Source organism: Emys orbicularis, chromosome 12, assembly GCF_028017835.1.
Source record: "Emys orbicularis isolate rEmyOrb1 chromosome 12, rEmyOrb1.hap1, whole genome shotgun sequence".
NCBI classification, from domain to species: domain Eukaryota; kingdom Metazoa; phylum Chordata; order Testudines; family Emydidae; genus Emys; species Emys orbicularis.
The window spans coordinates 49,745,091-49,755,773 of record NC_088694.1 but is presented as its reverse complement, the minus strand read 5'-3'; the positions used below and the strand labels follow the sequence as shown (position 1 = coordinate 49,755,773).

General features: G+C 65.2%; 2 protein-coding genes across 2 annotated transcripts; one reads left to right on the top strand and one right to left on the bottom strand.

Annotated features, from left to right (window-relative positions):
- On the top strand, nucleotides 1-4,330 carry NOP9 (NOP9 nucleolar protein). The gene is made up of 9 exons (XM_065414548.1): nucleotides 1-598; nucleotides 1,135-1,260; nucleotides 1,416-1,557; nucleotides 1,906-2,095; nucleotides 2,292-2,432; nucleotides 2,520-2,648; nucleotides 2,934-3,164; nucleotides 3,248-3,353; nucleotides 3,588-4,330. Exons 1-9 carry the CDS (start codon nucleotides 1-3, stop codon nucleotides 3,743-3,745), a joined length of 1,821 nt encoding a protein of 606 aa, XP_065270620.1. The 3' UTR covers nucleotides 3,746-4,330.
- Nucleotides 4,331-4,587: 257 nt separating this feature from the next.
- Nucleotides 4,588-9,441, bottom strand: CIDEB (cell death inducing DFFA like effector b). The gene is made up of 5 exons (XM_065414567.1): nucleotides 9,401-9,441; nucleotides 8,758-8,902; nucleotides 6,480-6,629; nucleotides 5,242-5,432; nucleotides 4,588-4,726 (listed from the first exon to the last, which is right to left on the bottom strand). Exons 1-5 carry the CDS (start codon nucleotides 9,439-9,441, stop codon nucleotides 4,588-4,590), a joined length of 666 nt encoding a protein of 221 aa, XP_065270639.1.
- Nucleotides 9,442-10,683: the final 1,242 nt, after the last annotated feature.

The window sequence follows — 10,683 nt, the reverse complement described above, 5'->3', positions numbered from 1 at the left end:
ATGAGAGATTATATTCCACTCATAACGTCACAGGGGTGCACGGTGCTGTACGGCTCTCACTGTGTTCTCCCCTCCAGGTCTGTTTGTCACCAATACGCTGGAGGAGGCGGCGGGAGGATAATGGGGGCGATAATGGGGGCCAGGAGGTCGCTGGGGAGTGCATGGCGCTGTACGTCTCACTGTGTTCTCCCCCCAGGTCTGTTCGTTACCAATGTGTTGGAGGAGGCGGTGGGCTCCGCGCTGCCCCTGGCTCTGGACCCTTCCGGCTCCCTGCTGCTCCAGGCCCTGCTGCCCGAGGCCTCACCCGCCCAGCTGGCCCAGCTCCTGTGCCCCCTGCTGCCCGCCCTGCGCCAGGCCGCCTGCCACCCCTGTGGTGCCCACGTTCTGGAGGCTGCCCTGCTCCGGGCTCCTCAGCTGCTGGGAGAGGAGGATGCTGGGACGCTAGAGGAGCTGGTGCTGCAGCTGGGGCGGGCCGTGAGGGAGGAGCTGGGGGCCTTCGCCCGGGACCCCCACGCCAGTTTCGTGGTGAGGACCCTGCTGCAGGTACTGGGGGGAGTCCGTGTCGGCTCTGATGCGGCCCGGGGGCTCTCGGGGACAGGTGAGTATTGATCGGGGCCAGTGTCACTTCCACACACTACCACTGGGGGGTGCTGTCTGGGGTGGGGACTGGGCAGGGAGGATGGGGGCACTGGGAAGGGAGGATGGGGAGAATCAAGAGGAGGTAGAGACTGCAGGAAACAGGGTGGGGGACTGAGGGGGGCAGGGAGAGAGAACAAGGAGGGGCACATTGTGATGGGGCAGGGGACAAGGGACTCAGTAGTGGGGAGACGTACAGCAGCTGCGGGGGACAGTGGGGTCCAGGTGGGAAGGGGAGGGTAAAATGGGACCCAGTATGTGTGTGTGGGGGTTGAGACTGAGAATGGGGGTGGCAGAATGCCCCACAGAGGCATGAGGGTCCAGCACAAGGGGATGTAGGAAGAATGGGGGAACTGATCCCCCATCCCTGGCCTTTCATTGTTTCTGCCCTCTGAATATCCAGTGGCCGTGAGTTCCGCAGGTTAACGACTCACAGAGTCACCCCTTTCGCTACCTGATGGTCCCCTTCATCCTGCTCTTCCTATCTTGCCCCCCCAGGGCCCCCCGCCCCACGCAAGAAACGGGCTGAAGCTGAGAGCGAGGGGCCGGCGGAGTTTGAAGTCCCGGACTCGTTCCTGGCCCTCTTGCGGGAGTTCATTGCTGCTTTCCAGGAGAACATCGCAGGTGAGCCGATCCCAGCGCCCCCTGAGGGATTGGGAGCACCCCCACCGCCGGCACTCCTGCCCCACTCCCCACAGCACCCCCTGCTGGGAGAGGCCAGGGCTGGAGTTGCTGGGGGCACCCCCATGACTCACCCCGTCCATCTGTCCCCTTCCCAGAGTTCATCACCCACAGAGTCGCCAGCCTCTGCCTGCAGGTGGCGCTGGAGGTTTTGCACAGGAAGCTGCCCGAGGCCTGCACTGAGCTGTGCAGCTCCGTGATTGGCTACCTGAGCTCGCGGAACCCCTCCGCTGGATGCAGGTGAGCCTCCTGATTGGCTGTGGCCATGAGGGCTCTGATTGGCTATGGGGTCAGCAGCTGTCTTAGGTGGGGTGTGAATGGCTGGAAGCTGGCAGGGTATTTTTTTGATTGGTCAGGAGAAGGGCAAGTGGGCTGTAATTGGTGATTTGGTTCTGATCGGTGATTGTGCCTACCTGGGTTATGAATGGCTGAGGCTGTGAGCAGCTGCTTTCAGATTTGCCAGGAGCTGAGCCAGGTGGCTGGTGATTGGATGGGTGTACTCTAATTGGCTGTAAGCGGGTTGGGGTGCAGTCTCATTGGGCCAAGCCGGTGCTGTCTGATTGGCTAACGGCCCCTCGATCCCTGCAGCCCCCTGCTGGTGTTCCTGAAGGACCCCATCTGCAGCCGAGTGCTGGACAAGGTGCTGGAGGTGTCGGAGCCGCGGGCGCTGCGGGCGCTCTACCGCCAGCACTTCCGGGGCCAGCTGCGGGCGCTGGCGGGCCACGGGGTGGCCAACTTCACCCTCCAGCGCCTCATCGGGGCCGCGTCCCCCAAGCTGGTCAGTGGGGCCACGGGGGCTGGGCAGGGAGGGGGAGGTGTGGGGGGAGGGGGCATGGGGCAGATGGTGGGGAGTGGGGTGGAGCTGTGGGGGGGTGAATGGGGGGCCATGTGGAGGGAGGTTGGACCTGATGGGGGGAGGAGCTAGTGTGTGAGGCTTGGCCATGCCCCCTGATGCTCCCTTTGTTCCCTCCCAGCTGGGGAAGGTGCTGGCGGAGCTGGGGCCGGGGCTGGAGGAGGTGCTGGCCCAGGGGCATGCGGGCGTGGCCACGGCGCTGCTGGGAGCCTGCCGGCGGTGCGGGGCCAGCCAGCAGGAGGCGCTGCAGCTGCTTATGGAGGTGAGTAGCCACCCTACCCCTAGATCAGCCCCCACTTCTGCTCCCCTCGCCTGGCTCTCATCTCGGGCTCCCCCTTCCTGCCCATAGGCCTTCCACTGCTGGGAGCCCCCCGTCCGGCGGGCAGCCTGTGCTCCCCTCTTTGCCTCCCTGCTGCCCTACGAGGTGTACTACGCCCCGGGGGAGGGCCAGGAGGTGCAGCCCCCCCTGGAAGAGCAGGTGAGTATGGGGAAAAGGGGGGGCACATATGGAGCTGGGATGAGGGGCAGGGGTCATTCCCCTGGGGCAGTGATAAAGCAGCGGGGGGGGGGGAGTGGAGGAGTTGCGGGGGGCTGGGTTGGCTCTCGGAGGGACTGGGTTATTGGGGGAGGAGGGAAATGGGGGTTAATGGGAGGGGTGGGGGGGCTGGGAGAGGGTGGATCACTGCTGGAGCAGTGACTGGAGGATAGGGGCTGGATGGGATGCCCTCCACCCTTATCCCTCCCTCCCCGCTCTCTCTCTCAGCCTGATCCCCCACCTGCCCTGGCCTCGGTTTCCCTCCACGGCTCCCTGCTGCTCCAGCACCTGCTGCACTTCGCCGACCCCTCCCCCGTGCTGCGAAGCCTGGCCGCTCTCCCCCCGCATGACCTGGTCACCCTGGCCTGCAGCCCGGCCGGCAGCCACGTCTACGACGCCCTCCTGGCCAGTCCCTCCGTACGCCGCAAGCCCAGGCGCAAGGTGCTGCGCGGGCTCCAGGTGAGTGCGGGGCCAGGGGCACTGCTGTGGGGAAGCTTGCAGCGCTCGAGCTACGCATCTGACTCTTCCCCTCTCGTCCTCAGGGTCACTTCGTGTCTCTGGCTTGCAACAAACATGGGAGCAGAGTCCTGGACGCCATCTGGAGCCGGGCCACCCTGCCGGCCAAGAGACAGATTGCCCAGGAACTGGGTAAGAGCCCCCTTCCCCTCCCATCCCCCCCAATTCCAGCCCTAGCTCCTCTCCCCACCCCGGCGTCCTGGTTGAATCCCAGTTCAGGCCAGTCCATCCTAATCCCTGGACTGGATACAGGATCCCTGATCACTTCCTGTCCTAAAGTGGGCCGCTCCTGTGTGCTGTTAAAAGCACCCGGGCCCCAACCAAGAGTTGGCCGCATCTCTCACCCCAATCCATCTGTTCCCCCAGCCGAGCAGGAGCAGCAACTGCGCAATGACCCCTTTGGGCACCATCTGGTGCGGAACTTCGCCCTGACCCATTTCCTGAACCGCCGGCGAGACTGGGACCGGCACCAAGAGGCGGAGACCAAACGCAGGGAGCTGTTCGCGGAGATTCTGGAGGATTGAATGCTGGGGGGCAGTGATGGGATTGCTAGCCCCTTCTGGCACCAGGAGAGACTCTTCTTCCAACCATAGAGATCCTGGAGGACTGAATGCCAGAGCGGGTGCTGCTCACATCTGCTTCTACCCATAGAGATTGTGGAAGACTGAATATCAGAATGGGTGCTATGGAGTTTTTATGGCCCTCTTGGCTCCTAACCATAGAGACTATAGAGGACTGAATACTAGGAGTGCTGTGTGGGGGTCTTATGCTCTCATCTGCTTCTGACCAGAGAGCCTGGAGGACTGAATACCAGAGTGGGTGCTGCCTGCATCTGCTTTGACCCATAGAGATCCTGGAGGACTGAATGCCAGAGTGGGTGCTGTGGAGTTTTTATGTCCCTGTTGGCGCCTAAGCATAGAGATGTTGGAGGACTGACTACGGGTGGTGTCTGTGTTGGGGTCCTTATCCCTACCCACTATCTGTTCTGAACCCTAGAGATCCTGGAGGACTCACCCCCACTAGGGGCCGCTCTGGACTTCCTTTCTCCCTCTTGTCTGCTCCCAACCTCACAGAGGTGGTTACAATCCTGATTTTCTATAAAGGTTTCTATTTCCCTACATGCTCTGCTACAGTGTGTGTAAGGTGGGGGTTAGCCAGCAGGGGGACTCTCGTGCCCCAGCCAGCCCCCTTAGCCCCACGGTAACCCCCACACCCCCTTAGCTGCCCCCTCTCTGGCTCCTGTTGGTGCTTGGAAAGAGAGGAGGTCTGGAAATGGCCTTAAATAGCCTTTTTATTGTAATAGCAGCAGCATCGGGGGTGTACTGAGTTCACTGGGGTGGGGAGGGATGGGGCCAGGCCAAGGGCCTTAGTCTTCATAGTGGCTGAGCCGGGCGGGCTGGTGCCAGGTCTCCACTCCCTCCAGGAGGCGCCGGATGTAACTGGAGGCTCCCAGCAGCAGCTGCCCCATTCCCTGCATCACAGCCGAGACCACTCGCAGCACCTCCCTGCGGGGGCAGAAGGGGGTGAGAGGTGGCACGGTGCCCCAGCAGGGGGTACTGTGGGGTGCTGCCTGTGGGGGGAGCTCCAGGCTCTTGCAGCCCCTGCCTTGCCCAACAGGGGATGTCCTGGGGTGGGAATGGGGAGCGGGGGTGTGTGGGGTGTGTGGCTTTGTGGGAGGCAGCGGTCCCTGCCGGTTGGGGGTGCTGTGGGTTGCGGGGCAGGGCAGACGGCCCTGCCAGCAGGGGGTACTGGGAGGGGGCAGAGGCGGGGTCCCTGCTGTGGGACAGGATGCCTGCTGGCAGGGGGCTCTGGGGGGATCAGGATGGAGGGGCAGGGCCCCTGCCAGCAGGGGGTACTGGGAGGGGGCAGAGGCGGGGTCCCTGCTAGCAGGGGGCTCTGGGGGGATCAGGGTGGAGGGGTAGGGGCCCTGCCGGGGGGGGGTGCAGGCAGGAGCAGGGTGCGGTCCCTGCCAGTGGGGGGCGCTCTGGGGAGCGGGCGCAGCAGGGGGGCTGTCACCCACCTCAGCACCTTCTTGGGGCCCAGGCACTTGAAGTCGCAGCTCATGGAGTAGAGCCCGTAGAACGTGGCCTTCACGTTGAGGCTCCCGAAGAGGTCACGGGGGCCCAGCTTGTAGACGTCGAAGGTGATGCGGGCGATGTCCTGCCCCTGGCGCGGCCGCTCCCGGCTCCACCCATAGGCCTGAGCTCCTCCCTGCAGCATAGCGGGGTCAGGGGGGAGGGGACCTCCGGTGGCCCCCCCACTCCTGGCCCGGCCAGCCACTGGCACCGTGGGCGCAGGGTGGGGCTGTGTGGCTCTGGGTTGGGGCGGGGCTAGAGATGTCAGCACTCCCTGGGCTGGCCACTTCCATTAGCTCCACCCCTTAGTGGTAGTGATGTCATCCCCTGAGTTCGGGCCACACCCCTTAGTAGTGATGTCAGAGCCCTCCCACCCACCCCCAGCTCTGGCCATGACCCTTCACTTCCCCCCCAAAGTCCACCCCATTCTCAGGATCCCTCCCCCCCTTTGTCCACCTCCCTCTGTGGGGCTCCCCCATCCCCTCCCCCTGCCCCAGGGGGTGAGTGGTGTCCATCCCCCTTTGCTGCTCCTGGGGTGGGGAGGATCTCACTTGGGGGATATATGGGAGGAAGTTGGGTGGGGGTGTGCATATGGGGTGTCTCACCTGTGGGGGCAAGAGGGGAGCGCTATGGGGTTGGGTCTCCCTGGGGTGCTGTATCTAGGGTTTGGGGGTGTATGGGGAGGATCTCGGGGAGGGGCATTGTGGGTGAGGGGTGGGGGGGACTCAGGTGTCCCATGGGGGCTATCATTTTGGACAGGTGTGGTGCATGTGTCTCATGGGGGAGGGGGAGGGACTGGGGGTGTGTGTGTCCATAGGGAGTCTCTCTCGGTAGGGATGTGGGGGAATCTCTCTTTGGGAGGGGGGGTCACTCCTGTGTGGGCGGTAGGGGGGTTCTCTATGTGGGGAGGGGGAATTGGGGGTTCCCCTGCAGAGGTATATGGGGGGCAGGATGTGTGTGGGGGTCTCTGTGTATGGGGGTCTCTGTGTATGGGGGCCAAGGCATGTGGGGGTCTCCCCTTAGGGGGCGTACGGGGTTGGTGTGTTCAGTATCTCCCTTGTGGGGGGCGTACGGGGGTCTCCATTGCAGGGGTTGTGGGGGGCTGGGGTGTGTTTGTGGGGTCTCCCCTGCAGGGGCTGTATGGGGGATGGGGGAGATGGAGGGCGTGGCTGGGCTCACTCACCCGCGGGGGGCTCCAGCTCTGCCCGGCGCCCAGCAGCATCAGGGCCGTGTCGGGGGGCAGCGTCTGGAAAAAGGCCTCGCTCTCCACCGCCGTCCCGTCCTCCTCCAGCACCAGCCTTGCCAGCCCCGCCACCAGCAGCGCCTCCATTGCCTGTGGGGGGCAGAGCGGTGAGGGGGAGCACCCCGAGAACATGGGGGGCAGAGCGTGGGGCGGGGAAGCAATGAGGGTGTAGGGGGTGGGGAGAGCAGGAAAGGGTGGGGGAGCAGTAAGGAGTCAGTGTGGGGCGCAGGGGGAGCAAGGAGCTGTAGGTGGGAGCAGCTGGGGGTCGGGGAGCAGGAAGGGGGAGGGGAGCAGGGAGGGTGGGGGCGGCTCAGCTTGGCCCCCAGGTCCTGCAGGCTGATGAGTGGGAGAGAGGAGGGGGAGGAGCAGGCTGGCTAGTGGGGGACAATGGGGCAGGGCTGGGTGAGGTGCTGCAGGGTGGGGCTGGGGGTGGCAATGGGGGTCGGGGAGTGGGGTGGGGGCAGCAGGAGGGTCCGGCGGGGTGGGAGGAGCAGGGTGGGGGGAGCATGGAGGGTCTGAGCATGAGCAAGTGGGGGGAGCGAGGGTTTTTGGAGGTAGTAGGATTGGGGAGTCGGGGGGTAACAGAGTCTGGTGGGGTGGAGGAATGGGTTGGGCACAGGGTGGGGAAGGGGTGTCAGGGGGAGGGGTGAGGGTCCGGGGGGAGCGAGTGGGTCAGGGGTAGTTAGGGGAGCTGGAGGCAGCAGGGGGTATCGGTGGGGGGTAATATGGGGGTGGTGGGGGTAGCAGGGTGGGGGAGTCGGGGCAGTGGAGGGAGTATGGGGGCAGTGAGGGATGGAGTCGGGGGTAGTAGGGGGAGCACGGGGTATGGGGGGGTAATATGGGGGTGTCGGGGGTAGCAGGGTGGGGGAGTCGGGGGAGTGGAGGGAGTATGGGGGGAGTGAGGGATGGAGTCGGGGGTAGTAGGGGGAGCACGGGGTATGGGGGGGTAATATGGGGGTGTCGGGGGTAGCAGGGTGGGGGAGTCGGGGTAGTGGAGGGAGTATGGGGGGAGTGAGGGATGGAGTCGGGGGTAGTAGGGGGAGCACGGGGTATGGGGGGGGTAATATGGGGGTGGTGGGGGTAGCAGGGTGGGGGAGTCGGGGCAGTGGAGGGAGTATGGGGGGAGTGAGGGATGGAGTCGGGGGTAGTAGGGGGAGCACGGGGTATGGGGGGGGTAATATGGGGGTGTCGGGGGTAGCAGGGTGGGGGTGTCGGGGGTAGCAGGGTGGGGGAGTCGGGGCAGTGGAGGGAGTATGGGGGGAGTGAGGGATGGAGTCGGGGGTAGTAGGGGGAGCGAGGGGGTCAGGGGTAGCAGTGTGGGGTAGTTAGGGGAGCTGGAGGGAGCAGGGGGTATCGGTGGGGGTAATATGGGGGTGGTGGGGGTAGCAGGGTGGGGGAGTCGGGGCAGTGGAGGGAGTATGGGGGGAGTGAGGGATGGAGTCGGGGGTAGTAGGGGGAGCACGGGGTATGGGGGGGTAATATGGGGGTGTCGGGGGTAGCAGGGTGGGGGAGTCGGGGCAGTGGAGGGAGTATGGGGGGAGTGAGGGATGGAGTCGGGGGTAGTAGGGGGAGCGAGGGGGTCAGGGGTATCAGTGTGGGGTAGTTAGGGGAGCTGGAGGGAGCAGGGGGTATCGGTGGGGGTAATATGGGGGTGGTGGGGGTAGCAGGGTGGGGGAGTCGGGGCAGTGGAGGGAGTATGGGGGGAGTGAGGGATGGAGTCGGGGGTAGTAGGGGGAGCACGGGGTATGGGGGGGTAGGTAATATGGGGGTGGCGGGGGTAGCAGGGTGGGGGAGTCGGGGCAGTGGAGGGAGTATGGGGGGAGTGAGGGATGGAGTCGGGGGCAGTAGGGGGAGCACGGGGTATGGGGGGGGTAATATGGGGGTGGTAGGGGTAGCAGGGTGGGGGAGTCGGGGCAGTGGAGGGAGTATGGGGGGAGTGAGGGATGGAGTCGGGGGTAGTAGGGGGAGCACGGGGTATGGGGGGTGTAATATGGGGGTGGTGGGGGTAGCAGGGTGGGGGAGTCGGGGCAGTGGAGGGAGTATGGGGGGAGTGAGGGATGGAGTCAGGGGCAGTAGGGGGAGCACGGGGTATGGGGGGGGTAATATGGGTGTGGTGGGGTAGCAGGGTGGGGGAGTCGGGGCAGTGGAGGGAGTATGGGGGGAGTGAGGGATGGAGTCGGGGGCAGTAGGGGGAGCACGGGGTATGGGGGGGGCTCACCTTGGCCAGCAGCTCCTGCAGGGTCCCGGCCATCAGCCCCATGCGGCCCCTGCGCCGGTGGTCGCAGACGCGGAAGGGGCGCTGGGGGGGAGCACGGGGGGCCCAGACCCGACGGGTCAGCTCCGAGCCGGCGCTGGACACCGACCTGGGGGGGTAGGGGGTGAGTGGGGGGCGCTTGGGGTGGGGCAGACCATTGTCATGGTTGGGGGGGGAGGGGAGAGGGGCAACATGGCGGTTGGGGGGCCCATTGTCCTATTGGTGGGATATGGAGGGGCTGAGGGGGTCCAATGTCCTGTTAGGGGGGTATCATCCCTGGGGGACACAGGGTACCTTTTGGGGTGGTAGAAACCATTCTCCTCGAGGGGGAACAGGAGGGAAGAGCCCACCCCCAGGGAGGGAGGGGGGGAGAAACCATTCCCTTGCTGGGGGGGGGCTTTTTCTGTGGAGGGGGGGCAGGAGGGGACACACCAAGTCACAGAAGGGGGGGCGTCAGGGTAGAATGGCCCATTCCTAGGGGTAGGGGGAATTGACACCCCATGTTGTGGGGGAGGGGCCCTCCATGGGGGTGGTGACACCCCCAGTCCTGCCCCCCAGCCCAAGGCCCCCCTTGGCCCCCCAGTTTGGGGGGTCTGAGCCCACTCACTGCAGCAGGGAGGCGGGGGCCAGGGCGCTGACATAGTCCATGGTGTTAGCGCGGTTGGGGGGGTCCTTGTCCTGGGGGTCAGGGTGTCTCTGTCCAGCGTTAGGCTCCCCCGTCCCTTGGTCCGTCCGCTGCCAGCCAGCTTGGACTCTGGACTCCACAGCTCAGAGGCGGGGAGTGGGGAGGGTGACACACAGCCCGGGGGGGTGGGGAGGCAAACTCCAAGGTCCCCCGTGGCAGGGCGGGGAGGGAGGTGGGTACCAGAGCAGGAAGTGAGGCCACGGGTGCCAGTGATGACCCCACTGCTCCCCCTTGTGCTATAGGGGGAGAAACTGAGGCACAGTTGGGGATGGAACAGGGGAGTCTGGGCTCCCAGACCCCCCTCCCCTTTAACCACTATACCCCACTCCCCTCCCAGAGACAGGGAGAGAACCCAGGTGTCCTGGCTCCCAGCCCCATCCCCCTGCTCTCTGGAGTGCAAGCAGGCGGCTCTATCCCCCAGGGCCGGGACAGGCTGGGTGCGCCCCGTGCGCTGCCCCCCTCATCCCCATCCCCATCCTTCATTGAGCCGCAGAAGGAACCAGATCAAACTGCAAAGACAGTTTTATTGGTGGCCCCCCCAGGCCGGCTCCCGGGGGCAGCTGGCGGCGTAGCCGGTACCGGTTAGTCTGCTCCCGAACCATCATCAGATCTCCGGGCTCCTTCCTCAGTTACAAGGGGCCCTGGGGGTGTGAACAGCCCCCCCCCCCCCCAGGAAAGGCGGCGGGGGGGATAACAACCCAATTATGCTCCCTTTGGTGGATGAAGCGGGAGGGGTGGGATGAGCCGCAGGGACGGGGCGGCCAGCGCCAGGAACACGGAGACAGAGACGGGGTCGCTGGCGTAGGAGGGCACTTCCCTCCCCTGGATCAGCTCCACGTAGGTGCAGGAGAAGGATCGGGTGGCATCTCTCATGTTGCTGGCTTGAAGATCCATCCACCGAGTCCCAGCGTCTCCCGGCAGGGACCATAGTAGCTTCCCCATTCTCGTAGAGCCTGTACTGCACCGGGGAGAGCCAAGCAGTTAATTTCCACCCTATCTCCAGCCACATAGGCCGGATAGTCCGGAGACAGGGACACCGAGGGCTTCCCGGGGGGATCTGGGGGGAAAACGTGCCTCAGTCTCGGCCTCCTGCCACAGAGGGTCTCTGAGCAGCCAGGGGGGAGCTGGGGATGGTGGGTCTTTGGCCCCCTAGCTCCTGCCGGAGGCCGGTCCAGGGCATCCCACCCCCAATGGTCAGAAACCTT